The 17035-nt window shown below is 41.3% G+C and overlaps 1 protein-coding gene across 4 annotated transcripts; it reads right to left on the bottom strand.

The window, feature by feature from the left end:
* Positions 1 to 992: 992 nt before the first annotated feature.
* On the bottom strand, positions 993 to 16681 carry IWS1 (interacts with SUPT6H, CTD assembly factor 1). 4 transcript variants are annotated; one of them, XR_011152792.1, is made up of 16 exons: positions 16546 to 16681; positions 16119 to 16234; positions 9693 to 10365; positions 8979 to 9171; positions 8688 to 8745; positions 8285 to 8385; positions 7864 to 8014; positions 6298 to 6380; positions 5884 to 6013; positions 5077 to 5194; positions 4243 to 4354; positions 3996 to 4052; positions 3693 to 3804; positions 2993 to 3150; positions 2366 to 2408; positions 1342 to 1421 (listed from the first exon to the last, which is right to left on the bottom strand). XR_011152792.1 is itself a non-coding variant. In XM_069024635.1 (15 exons), exons 1-14 carry the CDS (start codon positions 16577 to 16579, stop codon positions 3022 to 3024), a joined length of 2067 nt encoding a protein of 688 aa, XP_068880736.1. In that variant the 5' UTR covers positions 16580 to 16681; the 3' UTR covers positions 1335 to 1421; positions 2993 to 3021. The 4 variants fall into 4 exon arrangements, 2 of the variants coding, with proteins under 2 accessions (XP_068880735.1, XP_068880736.1); XR_011152790.1 differs by having other exon boundaries at positions 1335 to 1421; positions 2366 to 3150; XM_069024635.1 differs by lacking the exon at positions 2366 to 2408 and having other exon boundaries at positions 1335 to 1421.
* Between the last annotated feature and the right edge of the window lie 354 nt (positions 16682 to 17035).

The following is a 17035-nucleotide window of genomic DNA, read 5'->3' as shown; positions in this document are numbered from 1 at the left end:
CCAGACTGTAGCATCAGACCTACAAAAAAAGTTGGGAGATGAAAAAAGTATCCATTCTAACCCCTGAACCTTCTGGCCAGACTCTGGCTCTGAACAGCTCTGCACAGTTCACTTATTTTTCACAGGGTTGCATCTGCCACCTGGCTTTCAAGAAATTAATTAAAACAAAAAAAACCCCTAAACCCCTGAAGGGCTCAGCACACTAAAAGCACACACCTGACATGGTTACTGCATTATATGCATACCTGGGGAAAACAGGAACAGAGCTCTTTAGTGCCCCAGCACACAGCTCTATGTTACTGTCACTCCCTCCACTCTCACAGGGACAACTTTAACATGTGACCCTCCACACACTTGCAATCTCTCCATGACTGGTCCCAGCAGTAACTCAGCCAACACCAGGATGCCCAAATTACAGACTACTCATTACAGCAAACAGGCTCTGCTCCTCTGGCACAAAGATGACTTCTTTACTGAAGAAATACCAACTACCAATTACCTGTGCAAAAGAGTCCTCTTCTTGGAGGCAAGCTCAGCAAAGACAGCCATTTTCAGAGGCAGAGGCAAAGAAGCCACAGTACCAGATGTTACTCTGTTGTCATTCTGTAGCAGCAGGAACAAAGAAACAGCATTATCCCCCCTTACACAAGAATGTTCTCCTTCCCACTGGTAAAATAAACTTTTGCAAAGTCACTGTTAAGCTACAGCGACATTTTACCTAGAAGCTGCTGGAACTTTAAGTGGTCAATCTGCTGGCTTTCTCCTGAACTTCACATTAGTCTTCATGAAAAGAAAATCTTTTGCATGGAAGATGGTCAATATTTCTAAATCAAAAGCAATAGATGCAGATCTCCAAAGATGTAACAACTGATTAATAAAGCAATGAATAAAGAGAAAAAGGACACAGGTGAACAAAAAGTTAACTCCTCAGTTTTTCTACATCCCAGGTGGTCTGTGCATACCTTCTTCTGAGCAATAAACAGGCAGTCCCCTCCCAAAAAAAACAGAAGATGTTTTATTTTTTAAAGTGTTGCAATACAACAAATACATGATCTGTACACAGGACACAACAGGGCCAGTTTAAATACAATCAGGAGAAAGGAGTCCCCATATTCACAGTCCTTGGACAACATCTTCTACCAGAACCTGAACCAACAATTTAAGGATTCACTTATAAAACAAACCAAAAAACCAAACCCACCCCAAACAAGTTAAAAAATTTAAAGGTCTCCAAAGAGTCTGTGGGTGTATTGTCTTACAGCAGAGCTCATGGGGCATTCTGTGAAGGGTCACAATGGCATCTTATTGCCCTCAATGCTGATTTTCACTGCATGGGCCGATCTGCTTTTTTTCCTGATATCTGTGAATTTCCGCATCTGTTTGTCCAGTCGACTCACCCCTTTCTTAGAGGTCCCCTGGAACTTAAAAATAAAACTAATAATTACCACTGAAAAAAAGCAGAGCCCCAGAGGTCCAAGGCAAGCGGCGCATGCGAGGCTGCACCCGAGCAAGGAGCTGGGGGAGCCCCTAGGCCCAGCTGGTCTGTCTTTTCCCAGACAGGGAAAATGCTGCCTGCAGTATCTGCAGGGCCCAAGCAGAGGCAGTGGCACTCACAGCCATCACAGTGCAGGGTCAATCACTGTGTAGCTGGATACAGTTTGGAAATTCGGTATCTACTGGCTGGAGCGCTGTCAGAACCACAGTGCACCAGTGTCAGCCCTCTAGGGCTTCCTGCAGGAGAGTTAGACACGGATACACTGTGACTAAGACTGACACATCAATTCCACACTGCCATTTATTTTAAAAGTCAAGGATTAGTATTTAGAAAGCAAGGGATTACTGGACAAAGGCAGTGTAGGGGGTAGCAAAAAGAAATGCCTAAGCGGACTATACAAGCTATTAGAAGTTATTGCATTTCATCTCTGTATTTGAACTGCAAATGAAAACCAGGTGGCGCAACAGTTATTCCACACAGATTAATACAGTGATGCTGTGCTGACACACCACTGAAGACAAACAGCAAGGACCTTCCAAGCCATAGCCAGTGTTTCCTAGAAGGCAATTTTCCTTAACTAGACAACAGAAACAGTAAGTGATGGAAACATGACACCTTTAAGTTTGGGAGAAACAGTGATATCCAGAACATGCTACTTAGTATCTGAAAAACACATCCATTAGAAACTTGTTCCCATGGCTAAGGAAGGTGCTCCTGACGCGCTGATTTTAAATAAGCTTTATTCATAAAACTGTTCACTATTCATTGAAATTATAGCTAAAATTTCACAGTGATGTTTAAGAAAATATATTTTAAAAACCAAATAAATATGATGCTTAAACTTAACAGTTATCTATGACTTGTGCTCACCTCTTCCTGTCACTGTTAGCTTGTGGCAGCCCTGCTCACAGCACTGAAATGTAGACCAGGAATTGTCAAAACAATTCCCAGACTGATGCATGTTCTCCCAACCCGCACTCACAGCAGAGGACTCCTCTCCCCCTGGTCTCACTCTGTACCTCCCATCAACCACCCTCATCTCACATCATTCTACTTCCTTGAACGAGCAGGTGTGAAAACACCTCACTGTGCCCCAGTCAGAGGTCAGCCGCAGACGCCGGCATGCAGTGACACGAGGTCCTGTACCAAGGGCTAAGAATTCCCATGTGTCGCTTCAGGTGAACCTGGAAAACCTAATTGTATCAGAACAGCATTCAAAACCACAGGTGGTGCAAAGCTGGTTTTGAGCACAGGTATTTTCACTGAACTCCTGTCATTTGGATACCCTGAAGCTGTGCAGGCAGGAGCCATGGCAGATGTTACGTGCTAGAGCCTGTTTAGTCCTGTACAAGTTCCCTTGTAGGTCACAGTACAGACACGAGAGAATTCAAGGAGAGTTTTCCAGGTTTAAGTTAGGGTGTACACACTCCTGTCCTGCATGTGCAAACTGCCAACAGCTGGAGCACATGCACTGTTCACACCTCCCTCGAGGGATACCTCTCCAACTTGGGAAGGCAGTGGTATGGCTACAGGGGCATCCTGTTGCCTTCAATGCTGAACTTGATGGCCCGATGCACTTTGCTGAGTCGTTTCTGTTCAGCAAACCGTCTCTTGTGCTTTTCCAAGCGACTAATACCTCTCTTAATAGTCCCGGGCTAGAAACAACATCTCAATTAATGGACAGAAGGAGAGAGAACAGCAGACAGCACAGCAATTGTTACTTCTTCCATTTACACATATTCTACCACATATACCCCTTTTAAATGAAACTGTATGAGTAATGGATGAACACATAAAGCAACACAAAGGCCTCCACTGAAGCTGTTCATGTTTACCAAAACCTCGAAGATTTCCCAAACTGGAACGTTATCAGAACATGATACAAAAGCTGGGAGAGGTATAAAAACATCAGTGCAGCGACACAAGGACTGAACTGCAGCTTTAGCTCAAAATGCTTTAAAAGCAAGAGGCCTGTAAATCAAGATTCTCACCTGAGAGAGAAATTCTAGAAAAGTTAACTCAAAAATCTCTTTTTGGTCAGAGAAGATGTTTTCCTGTGAAAATGTGATGAGCTTAGAGCAGCCTACTTATCAGAGAATTTACTGTCGATGCTCACTAGAAGAGGCCCTTAAAAGAACTACCCTCCTGTACAGTAACCAGGCTTAGGAACAATCACCAGGACACTGCCAGTGCTTACCCTGGAGGACTCCATCTCCACGTTCCACTTGGGCCTGACCACGTAGTCTTTGTTGGAGGGCATTGGCACCCTCGCACGGGCACAGAACCCAGGGTCCCCGGGCCTGAGAGCCCTATGGAAAAAAAGGATGTGACTGTAATGGACAAATCTTATCCAGAAAGAAGTAAAGCCACACAGTGTGCTCTCCTCTGAAACACACTGCATACCACTGCCTCTAAAACCTCTACACAAGTTCCGTAGTGGTAGTGCCACCAAAATACTTCACTCTGTTTATTTAAAAAAAAAAAAAAAATTCCAACCTACTTTTCCTCTCCTGTCAACACTTTCTCCAGGTCTCTGCGGGGAGTCTGACCACCAGAGCTGCAAGAAAAGTAAGTATTTATAGGTATCTATGCAAAGAGAAAAAAATTTTAAAAGACAATCAAGTGTGTTAAAAGAAAGAGGCCGTAACTCACTACTCTTTTATTTCCTGTAGTATTTACACACCACTTTGTTTCTCTTGATGGAGTCTTAGAAAGAAAGATTTCCTGTTTCTGCCTGCTACTCCTACCTGCTCAATTTCCTTCGATGAGGCATCTGTTCCAAATCTCTCTGTTCCCTCTCTTCTCTGGTCATGCCTTTGTAGTTTGAGGTAAGGCCAAAGATGGGTCGAGACCATTCATCTATTAAAAAAATAATTAGTTAACAAAGACCAGGCCTTTGTTTCTCTCAAACCAGACTGGTGATAAAGTACAGCTTTGAAAGTTTGTGGCTAGTATTTACACTTCCTTTCAACCAAACGATTTTTGAGCCCTTAGTATTTAATGGAAAAGTAGCCTTGTCAACAGAAACAAGAGCTTTCATCCCCAAAGCCTCTGTTGCCTGCTCTTTTAGAATGTCTCCAAGCTCTCAGAATACTCAGTGTCAGTTGTTCCTGCACACCACAGGAATGCTATTTTAGAAATACGGAGAAAAGTCCCTAAAGAACCTAAGTTTATCATCAGTCTGCAGCCATTCTGGATGGAATGCACTCCACATGGAGTAGAACTGGTTGAGTAGTAAACATTCAGTCAGCCAAGTTCTCTCTAAAGTCCACGGAATAAATAGTCCTCTGGCAGCACCCTCCTGCCTTTGCAGCATACACACAAGATCTGGACAATGAGCCAAGAGAGAAGCGGGACAAAACAAATGCCACGCTCTGGTTTAAGATAAGAATGAAACAGGTGCATGCAATAGTTAACGTAACAGTGTTTGTTAAGAGCTCTACGAAGGGATGGAACAGATCAGTGAGGTTCCTATGTTGCAGAATCTATTCTACAGACAACAGCAGTGCATCAGACACTGATGCAGAAGTTCCACTGCCCATCAGTGGAATCTCAGACAAAGCACAGGCAGGTTTACGTACTGATCAGCTTCCCGGCCATGTCCTTGTTCGGTCTCGACTCCTTGGGGTGTTTGTACAGGTACATCACAGCCCGTCCAATGCCGCTGTGCTTCAGGGTCTCTTGGCTCACACTGGGCAGCTGCAGAGTAAAGGAAAGTCAGAAAATAGCAATAAAGTATGTCTGAATATTAATGGTGTCGCTGAACTTTGCAAAAAGACCAAAATTCACCTTTCATTTAAATATCCTTGGAAAAATTAATGTTTTTCATTGCCCCACTAGGAACTGTTTAAAGTATCAAACACCTAAATTTAGAAATTTGCCATAACATTCTTAGGTTTATACACAAAATTAAGTAGCTTTCTAGAACTTTTTGCTCCGAAAGCTCTTTAGCTTGTATTACCCCAAAACTGTGCTACTGCCTTCAAATCATTCATTCTACAAAGATAAAAACTTACGTGGCAAAGACACTCAAGCAATCAGCTTAGCTACAGACACTGAAAGCCTACACTGAGTGTGAGGGGCCTTCCCATGCACTGCACATTTTAACAGACTGGAAAAGAGAAGGGACCACAAGGCAAGAAAATTCAGGGATGCACAGCAAATAACTCTTCACTTAAATCTGCATATAAACCTGAAACAGGCAGGCAGGGCCAAATCATCTAAATTCTTTTAGCCATCTGTTGTGCGGGTTGCTTTCCTTGTGTGTTTCCCTGCACAGCCCATTGGTAGCAGCTGCAGTTCATTTATCACCAAACATTTCCCTAAAGCACATGACTGTAAAACCACGGAAGCCACTAATCAAATATGGTTAAAAGTCAGTTCCAAACCTCTTGCAGGATCTTCAGAAGCTCCTCCCTTATCTTTAGTGCTGGCAGACTTCGGTCTGGAAGAGGAGAAAGCCACTCTTTGATGGCAGACATAACACCACTGTCGATGAAAGTTTCTTTGAGATCCTGCCTAAAAGGTTTAAAGAGAAGCCCTGAAGTCATGTAATATAGCAAAATCTTAATATGTGATGTTCCTTCAGGAAAATAGTGCATTTGAGTTTGTTTCGTGTTAAATTAAGAGGGAAAATTATGTATAATTTTAGGTTTTTGAGGTCACCTAGCTTCAGCATTTACTTGGAATAAAAAGAAAGTGTTTGATTCCATACTCAGTACAACTGTAGTGTAACTCCATGAAATCTTAAAAATTCTTACTATTCCCCAAGGTTACAGTTAACTGAAAGAATGACAACTCACTTTTTAAGATGCATAACTACAGTTGGTAGCAAAGTTAATTTCTTTAGTGCTGGTTTCTTTTGTGTATTCAGTTGACGATCCTCCTGTAGAGAGTTGTTGAAGAATCAGCACAAGTTAATGGAAGAAAGAAATCAGCAACTCTCATTCTTTACAACACTTACAAGAAAAAGACTAGTCTATTAAACTAGAAGTGCAACTTTGGAGGGATTACACTAACTTTATCTCCTGCCCCACCATCCCCCAGCTCACAAACAATTATGCAATAATTTCTCTGAAAAAAGGGTCATCACTTTAGTTAGTATTTCCCACAAAAGCACCACATTAGGAGAGTGCCCCTAAATTTACAATTTTTTTCCACTTCATGACTTAGATTGACTACAGTAAGTGGAGGTCCTCTATGCTGTGCACAGGTAACTCGACACTTTGTTAGTAAAGCCTCACCTAAAAAGCAGAAAAAGCTAACCAGAACAGTGGGAAGGGAGAACATGTATTTTCACCTCTGTAATTTCAAAATTACTTTAATCCAAGGCCTGACTGTCACTATCTGTTCAGTACTTGTCTCCCATATCAAAAACACCCACTGCAATTAACAGATTTCTGTCCAGATGTGGTAATTGCTTTCCACTCATCCTAATCCACTGAAGGCTCTTTCTGTGCAGTATTTTACTGCAAGGGAGAAGATTCTTCTACTGCATCTCTTCCCTCTCCCTGCCCCCAAATTTCAAACTTTACCACCTCACTCGAAACATCTGGCTATCATTTTGTCCAAGAAAGGCTTTCCTGTCAAGCCCAATGAAGTTTCAGTTGCCTTCCAGATTGCTTTCTCACTCTCCTCATCTTTCTGAACTCATTATCCTTCTGATCTCATTCTCAAGAAGGTATTTTTTTGTTTTTGCTGTTTGTAAAGCTCCTCTTTCTAAAGTCCTGTATATCCCTCAATTGATTCTAATGTGTTTTGCTGTGCTGTTTATTAATTTGATTGTTACTCCAACAAAACAGAAGACACCTGACAAAAGGCAAGATCCCAATAAACCTTCCACAGCAACATATTAAAACATTTCTCCTTGAAAAACACGAGCTGCCAAGACAGAATGTCCCATGAAAAATACAGGCTGCCAAGACAGAATGTCCCATGAATCTGTTCCTCTGACATTGTTACCACAGCACTGTCATTCAAACAGTTTGGAAAAGGGCTCTTCTCAGGAACAAATACCAAAGTATGACACATGCCAGTAACAGTATAATGGAATTAAAGCACATTCCCTTTCTCAGTATTTAATATACTTCTAGGTAGTTTATAGAGCACCTATATATCCTTTTTGATATAAGTTGATCTCAGCTGATCAAAGTTTAGAAATTTAGCTAATTTTAATTTTTAAAATCAGTATTTTATCAAAATTTCAACAGAATAAATACTTAAATTGTTATATAGACATTGGAAGCTTTCCATAGTGTACAGATTACTCCTGCTGAATACAAGCCAGATTTTTGTATCTTTTTCATCACAAGATTTGCCCATAGAAGGGAACTGAATTTTAAGGTATCTTTGGAACCTGGAAAACTCACCTCAGCAGCTTCATTCATCTTCACAATCATGGCACTGACCACATCATCTGCGTCACTGATGAAAGTTCCCCCGTCACGGTTCCGCCTGCGCTTGCCGCTCATGCTCTTCTTCCGCTGCAGCATCATGTCAAAATCTGACATGAAGTCCATGCTGAAACACAACCACAGCATTTGCTGATGGTCCTCGGTAGGAAATAATTGTGTTTCTGTAGTGTACAAACACTGTCTCAAGGTCCCTGTGAGATAATTAGTTATTCTCAGTATGCAAAATCCAAAACTACCAAAGGACTCCAATGGCTCCCAGAGGCCCTCAGACCTCGCTGTAATACCCAACATGTGCACACCTGTAATATCCAGGGTCCACAATGCCATTTCACCAAAATCTGGCATTAAGAAAGGAATACACAACCCACTGACTTACTGCTTCCCTCTTTTGATGTTATCATCAGAGTCCGATTCATCTGCTGTCTCCTTCATGTCTCCACCACCTTTTTCTTCCTCCAAATCCTCCTGGTTAAAACCCTGATGGGTAAAGACAGTGCAAATCAGTGTATGGATCAGGACTGAGAATCTATGCAGGTACCTGACACTGACACTAAAAAAGCTTCAGGTAAGTCTTCAGAGGATCTAGCAAGATGAACAGTCTTTTTAATTCCCTCTGTGACTACTGTCACACCAACTCTCCCAAAAGATGAGCTGTAAATGTTACTTAACCCAAAGACTGCTCCCCAGTGAGTCTGGCAGATACAAAACTGACCTGATGCAGCATATACATTCTCTTCAGATCTAGCAAGTGAGCAGGAGACATCCAGAATAATACTAACCGTAAATTCCTCCTCTTCCTCATCACCAGATTCTCCAAATATATCTGCGATCAGGTTCCTGTGAAGGTAACAGCAACATTTATCTATTTGAACTGCAACAATGAGATATGTCTTTTCTGCAAAATCTCTAATGTGAGAAGATCCCCCTTTCATTCTGTCTCCTACTACTGACCTTCCTCTTCATGCCACCAATGAAGGTGGACATTCACTGGTTGGGATTTATCCATTTTCTATTCACCATCACTCCCACAGTCTTCAACCCCAAAATAATTCATATTCTTTCACACTTACTCTTGTTCATTTCCAGATTCACTGTCACTGCCAAACAGATCTTTCTCTTTTTTCTTCCCAGCATTCTCTTTTCCTTCTTCTTCCTCCTCCTCACTATCAGACACAACATTTTTCTTCCTTTTGTCAGATTTCTCTGAAGCAGCGTCACTATCTGATTCTTCAACATCAGAAAGGATTCGTACCTTTTTTGCAGCTGCCAGCAGAAAAGAGCATTACTACTTGTCCCAGTAACAGAGGGGACAACTGTTACTCTCAAACTATTCTCTGACTAGTCTTCCTACACCAGACCATTGCCATTTCTTAAAAAGCACATCCATTTTATTAAATCAGCAACTAGAGCTTCCATACATGTCTATCCATAAAAAAATCGTAATTTTAAATTTCTCACCCCCAGTATATAAAAAAAAAACCACAAGAAAAAATTACTAGAGAAACAGCAATGAAGTAGATAAATAACAAACTATCGTGTCAACAGATGGCAGTAAGATCCCTGCAGTCTTCTGTTAGTCTGAGTTAGACCTACTTATTACTCAGAAACATTAGATACACATTCACACAGCAAAGCAGTTAGAACAGCCACTACAATTGCAGTTCTGCTCCAAAACCAAATCTGATTTATGGTTTCTCACTTAGATGTTTTATTCACATAAAAGCAACAATTTAACTTTCACACCACTGCCTGTCACAGCAGGTTTTCACAGTATAGTTTCTTACGTGTTTTCTCACTGTCATCCTCACTGTCAGAAAGGATGGCTGTTTTCCTCTTCACCGTCTTTTCTTCCTCTTTCTCATCTTCCTCACTGTCCGATATTTTATGTCTCTTAGGGGCTTCATCTTCACTGTCAGAGCCCTGAAATCCTTTCCTTACGTGTTCATTATCTGAATGATGAGAGTCATTCTGCACGTCTTCCTTCCTGTCCTCCCCATCGCTATCCTCAGACTCTATCTGTTTGTGTCTGGAGACATCCTCACTCTCGGAGTCACTGGCTGGCTGCTTCTGGAGCTCTTCACTCTCGGAGTCACTGGCTGGCTGCTTCTGGAGCTCTTCACTCTCAGAGTCACTGGCTGGCTGCTTGTGTGATTCCTCATTTTCAAAATCACTGCTGTGATCCCTCGGAGGTTCTCCATTGTCAGAGTCACTCGCTCGATGATTTAAGGCCTCTTCATTTTCAGAGTCACTTAAATGCCGGTTTGGATGGTCCTCAGTATCAGAATCACTGTCTTTCCCTCCATGTGTTGCTTCATTTTCTGAATCACTTACATTGTGATTTGGGGGCTCCTCATTATCTGAGTCACTGTCTTTTTGCCTTGGGATATCTTCATTTTCAGAGTCTGTCATATGAGGTTCTCCCACTTGCCTGTCGTCTTCTCCATCACTGTGTTCATTCTGAAACAGAAAAATAATCTCAGGCAACTAAGCAAAAACACCTTAAAAAGTAAAGAAAAAATGTTCTGAATTTTTGCTTGTCCTTCCTGCAATCTGATTATCCAAGGAGCTGCAAACTGAAATAATTTCTACGTAGAAATAATTAGACAATTTGCATCAAAAGACTATCTAATACTTTATACTAAGAAAAGTATTAAGAGATCAATGGAAGTATGTCCATCCTGCAGCTCCACGGTATTTTGAAAATGGTAACAGAACTCACAGAACACTTTAAGCATGTCTAAGAAGGGTCCAGTTGCTCAAGGGTAAAGGCTTAGTACTTTTATTTTAATAGGTCAGGCCTTCAAAGTGGTTTAGGTGACATTCCCAGTAATAAAGCAAGAAAGAGTATCTTGCATCTATCATTTTATTTTCCTGAAGATCTCAAAGAGATGTTTTCTTGTGTGAAATATATCTTACTGAAACAGCACAAGCATTACTCTCTAAGTGAAGCTAGCGCCTGTTTCTTTGTCCAGGAAACCTATTTAAGAACAAGTCAAGACCAAAAGCCTACCAAAAACCAGGAACTAAGTTTTAGTCAGACCTTTCAGAGTATTATTGTTAACAAGTTTTGTGTTTCTATGCACAAGAACAGATTCAACACTTCGCTCCCCTATGCTGACAGCTCCCATGCTCATCCAGACACCCAAGATAACCCATGCACAAATACACCCACGTGACAACTTCAGAACTGAAACAATCCTTTGACTTTTCTACACAGTAAAAAATACTGAGCCATACACTCCATTTTAGAACCTCTCACAAGCCATCTTGCTAAATATAATTACTTACAGCATCATCTTTTATCTTTCCAACATCTAATTTCGACTTGGGAAAAAAATTTCAATTGCATTTACCTGAGAATATGAAATTAGATTCTTGAACACTCGCTCCATTAACTCAGCTCTCACAGCTACTCTCACCATAATCCTGTTTTCAGCTGAAAACAATATTGCACAAGGAACTTCTCTTCTGCATATTCAACTCAAAGCCTCAGCCAGGCTTACCTCAGTCACTTTGTCTCAGCTATAAACTTTTTCTACTTCCAAACTGAGTATTGTCCTAGGGGATGCTTGAAGACCTATATGTGCTGGAGTTTCCAAATCTCTCTTTTCTGCAATTTAATCTCCTTGGAAACAGACATTCTATCTATTTTTATTTTCTGTAGTCATTCTACTCCCACATTCAGAGCCATAAAAAAAATAGGTGTAGCTATCCTACACCTACAACAAAAATACTATTAATCTTTAAAATGCATGATGCAGGAAGAATTTTAAATAAAATTAAGTTCAATTGCTTTTAGGAACTACTTCCTTCATAATTATTCTAAGTGGCAAAGAGCACTGCTTTTTAAGACTTTGGACTTTATATGTTTATTCCCTTGGCTAGCACTTGATAAAGATCTTCTAAATTACTGTAGAATGACTAACAAAGTTACTGAACAACGAAAAAAACCCCAGGACTACGCAATTTTAAAACATGCACTTTAAATACTACTTCACTATTTCCATGTTACTTAATGCTAATTACAAACAGCTGATGTGACAATCTGAGTTGTTTTCTCTCTGCTGCTTGTTCCTGTCTCTACAGCGATGCATCTTTTGAATCTTTTGTATCTAGTAGTTCTCGTTTCTCCTCACAGAAAGGACACATGGTTCTGTTAAAACCTGAATCTGGAATTTTAAACAATATGAATATTAGGGAGTGACAGAATTGAGGATGTACACTCAACTGCTCTCAGCTTGTTATTTACTATTTTTTTCCCCTACTAAAAAAAATCACTTTGATTGCCCTCTCCTAGTATGTCCCACATAAACCAATCACAGGTGCATGTGACAGATCTTCCCTGACTGTAATACTTAAGATTAAAGAAAACTGCAGCTGCAAACAGAACAGAAAGCAGATTCCACAGCAGTTACAGGTAAGGTCATTGAGAAACACTGAAATGAAATTGGTATCTACAGTAACAAAAATTATTTAATCCTTGTTTTTCTACCATTTTATTTTTTGTAGGTTTGTCTGTCTTCTCTCAATGTCAGATGGTGAATGCTGAATAGTACTGATAATTATGCCAGCAGTAATAAAGGATTTTCCTAAATGAACCCAAGGAAATGAATTAAAATACTACTCTTTAAGATATTAGGATCATCACCTTCACAGCTTCCAGTTTAGAAATTCTTTGGTGAACAAACAAATTTAAGAACCAACTAGAATCAGTAATGATCCTTAATATTTCTCAGATCAGAAGTGTGGCTGCAGGTTATATATGCACCTGTTCAGAATTAATCACTAAATTACAAAGAACTTCTTATGCAAAAGCTTGGTGAGAGGACACTATAATTATAGAGCATTATTACTGCAGATTATTACAAGATTCCGAACCTTTACTCTGTTATTGCAAACTGACAATCACTGCTGAGAATGAAGATGTTTGGGGAGGGAGAGCAGACACACAGCTGGCAGGCTCACCCAGTGCTCACAGCAGCTCAACTGCTGCAGTGTGACCAGCTGGAGAAGCAGCACCCAAGGTAACACAGGTGTCCCTGCACACTCTGGGCACACAGCAGCACCTCCTCCAGCCGGCGTGGGAGGCGAAGCCAGGCAGCACCACTGTGTCAGTGAGCGCAGCACTGCCCCGGAGCCCACCCAGCACCACGGAGCACCTTCTGCAGCAGAGCTGAGACCCTGCACGGGGCCGGAGCTGCCCACAGCGTGAAAGACTTCTGCATACAATTAATGAATCCACATCTTTTGGAATGTAATTGATATAAAAAGTGTACCAACTTCACAGTAAAATGACTAAACGCTGTTTGGATTAAGTTTGATAGTCTTCACCACCCCTTTTAAAATGTATTAGTTCATCTCTAAAAAAGTGTTTTCAATGAAATTAAGTATGTAATTTTTGACTTTTCTAGTTTCCCTTTTCCAAATACTTAACTGAAAGATCAGACATTCTCAAAACCAAGTAGGTCTCAGGTAATTGCTACTGCATTTTTCTCTAATTCCTTTGCTTTCTTTTCTTCCTCCTCTTTATCTATAAACATTTTAATTGAGATGTCCTTAACTTTTTTTTTAATGAAAGAGTTCTATAACATGAGGCTTTAGTACAGTATAAAATAAAGAATACATCAAAATCAAATTTACAGTGTTACACTTCTACGTAAAAATTTCAGCTACCAAGCAGTTTATTGGATCAACATGCAGCCACTTTTAAGAGCTACTTCTTTGATAATTTAGTAATTTCAACAAAATGGAACCCATCCACTACAATCTCATGAAAGATGAATGTTAAACTAAGACCTACATAACCATCATGGGCAGATCAGCAAGTTCCTCCTTTTTTCAGAAGTGTCACATATTTGTGCTTGCTAACAGTCACAGTCTAACCAGAACTCAATTCATGAAACAGCAGCAACTTGGTGGAAGTGTAAGAACTAAGTTATTACAGATTTCCGTATGACCCTGACTCGGACAAACACTGTAAACATGATTTCAGATTCATTACTGTACTAAAACTAATTCTAATTGTCTAAAGCAGAATCAGTAAGGACATCAAGGAGAACATTTATAGATAAAGTGGGACTGGGGGAAGGAAAGCCAGAAAAGAATTGTGGAGAAGAAAAACCCACATACCTGAGACCTACATAAGTAATTCCTCAGGATTCCCTTTTTCTTTAAAGTTAAGAACCTGAAAGAAAAGTTTGAAATTTTAAAACTTCAGTTCTTTACATCTGAGTTCTAAATTAGAGACAAAATAGTAATTAAATAGACTTAACTGATTAGGCTGTCTCAAAGGTTTTATTACCTTTGAGTGTCATTTCTCCCACATACTCCTAAAGATGAAGAAAATAAGACGAGAGAATATTTAGAATAAATAATAAGACAAATGACTGAAAGCTACTCCTTTCAGAGATGGCTGCTCCACATTATTGCCTTTTGAGTGCAAAGTGAACTCCATGCAGGGCAAGAAAAATTAAGACTTCATAGCAAAACAGAATATTCAGATTTTGATTTGAGCTGAATCAAATAAAGCATTAAGACTTGACGGTTCACATTTAGTATTGGTCAGAAAGGTGGCTTAGCTTGGCTCTTTTCTTTTAATTGACTTTCTGAAGTATTTTATCTATAGAGGAATTTCACCTGCCATCACAGAACAAAGCCCTTAAAATATTGCAGCACATGAAGAGGACCAGTAAACAATGATAACTGGTACTTTCTGCTTACCTAAATCTGAAGAAGACATGCTGCAGATGTAAACAACAGTCAACTTCCTTGTCACAGTAAGTAAAAGTAAAATCTCAGAGAAGCATAGGAAAGTAAGAACCAATGATTAAGCTTCTGTACGTGGCAGAAAAAGTTTAATATTATTGCAGCAGCACCATGACTCTTCACATACTCATCACACTTTTCTTTCATTAAAACATAAGTACTAAATCCCTCCTGACAGAGTTATGTTTCCCAGGCTGAGAAATATGTTTCCTGCCACACTGAATTTGTAATTGTCACAATAGGAGATGCTGCCTCACACCAAATCTATTTCTTCCCTTGTACTTATCAACACCTTTCAAAAAAAGTAAATTCCAAATGTGCTTTACAGGTAAGTTCAAATATATAGGACGAACTTTCACTTTATACAAATACAAAATCTTCATCCAGTTTCTGAGGGAAGTATGAATTCAATAAAGGCAGGGAAAAAAAAGAAGAAAAAAAAAAAAGGATTGCAAGTTATGCCACAATGGAGTCAAGCCTTCTCTCACATCAGCCTATGTCCCATTTTAAGCAATTTCTAAAATGTGTAACACTGAAAACCCTGCCAGAGTAAATCCTGATCTTTACATAAAATATGCACACCACTATGAAATGGCTTTGATTACAGTTTTTTTGAGTATCAAAAAGTTCTCTGTAACTTTGCTGGCTAGAAGACCTGAGTTCACAGGCCAGAATTACTCCATCCGACTAAGACCTGATATAACTCTATTGTGAGTCACAAACAATTCTTAAAAATTAACTTTTAACTCCCAAACTGTCCTAGAAGTCTAAAGGGAGCCTTCTCTTTTATCACAATCTCTTCTCAGCCCAAAAAGTCAATCCACAAATGAAGTGACTCTGTCCCAGATACAATCCTGGACCAAAGCCTTTCCATGCTGAATGTTTCTCCAAATGGGAACCACTTCAGAGGAAGAACATGTCCCATTTAGAAACCTTAACCTGCTCCACATGCACACCTGCTCCTTTGTGAATTACAAGGTGAAAACCAGCATAAGGCAGACTCAAGAGTCAGTGCCCCCATCTGACATGGAAGCTGGGAGAGCATTTATTCTCTGGCAAGGAAATCTACACCTCCAAAGCATGTGCTTTTATATCACTGCGCAGAATTTCAGGTACAACTTCGAATTCCTCATAATCTATTGCTTAGAGTTTCAAACCCCAAAATTTTATCTTTGTGAAATTGAAGCTAATCGAGTACAGCTTATTCAAGTTCAGAACAATGTGTGCTATCATAACAATTAAGAAGAAAATCAAAACCCTAGCCAACATACTTGTCAAGAGACTGTCCGATGCATTTTTATGGAAGTAAAGTTTTCCCCGATAGGACCCTTAAGAAGAACTGAATAAATACGTATGCTTCGGTTATGAGAGAATGCCACTTTAAACAACAACAAAAAAGAATTCAGAGAAGAGTAAACTTTATCTAGATAAAGCACCCATAGTACCTCTGAATGGTGCCCTACACTTCCATTCTCGGACCCAGAATGCTGTTCGTTTCCTTCATCTTCCACATCAGATCCTGAGTCTCGCTCGTCTTGCACCGGAGTAGCTCCTCCATCATCTATCCCGAGGTTAAAAAAAGAAAGTAAAACTCAGCGTTTAAAGGAACCGCACAGGAACCGGGCGGGCTCCCGCTCTAACGGGGCAGGAAAACGGGGCTGTCCGAACAAAGCACCCCAGACACCCCCGGAGAGCGCACAAAACCCCCTCCACCATGCGGGCAGCGACTGATGCACTGCCCAGACACCGGACTATTGAAGGAATTAACGCCGTGCTGCCCTCAGGCCAAGGCCCGGCCGCCTTCCCCCCGAACCCGCGGGTCCCGCCGTGACCGATGCCTTCCCCGGAGGGTCCCGCGCCCCGCGCCGCTACCTGACTGCTCCCCGCCGTAATAGTGGGTGTCCATGCCGCGCCCCGCGGTGGCGGCGGGCGCTGCCCCGGGCGCTCCCTCAGCGCGGGCCCGGCCCCGCCGCCTCGCACAGGAACAAGATGGCGCCTCCCCGCCCAGCAGCACACCCGCCCCGCGCGCACGGCGCGCCGGGTCTCGCGAGACTCCCGGGGCAGCGGCCGCCAGGGGGCGTTGCACGGTCACAGCCGCCCCCGCGCCGTGGGCTCGGGTTGTGCCACAGCGAGCAGGAGCGTTCTGGCCTCTCCTTTTTGCTTCCCTCCCCTAGAATATGGTTTGGCTTCAGTTTGATAACTGAAGCGCTGGGGAAATTGAAGGAGCCTTGGAGGATAAAAGGCTACTTGTAGCCCCTGGGTGACCACGGCAGTGATCAGCTGCAGGGTGACGTGGCTGCGATCCTGGCAAAGGTGTTTCCTTGTCTGAGCCCTGCGGGAATTTCCAGGAGACCAAACCAAC

The sequence above is a fragment of the Aphelocoma coerulescens genome, chromosome 9, assembly GCF_041296385.1.
Source record: "Aphelocoma coerulescens isolate FSJ_1873_10779 chromosome 9, UR_Acoe_1.0, whole genome shotgun sequence".
Taxonomy (NCBI): domain Eukaryota; kingdom Metazoa; phylum Chordata; class Aves; order Passeriformes; family Corvidae; genus Aphelocoma; species Aphelocoma coerulescens.
This window is presented reverse-complemented; position numbering and strand designations above follow the sequence as displayed.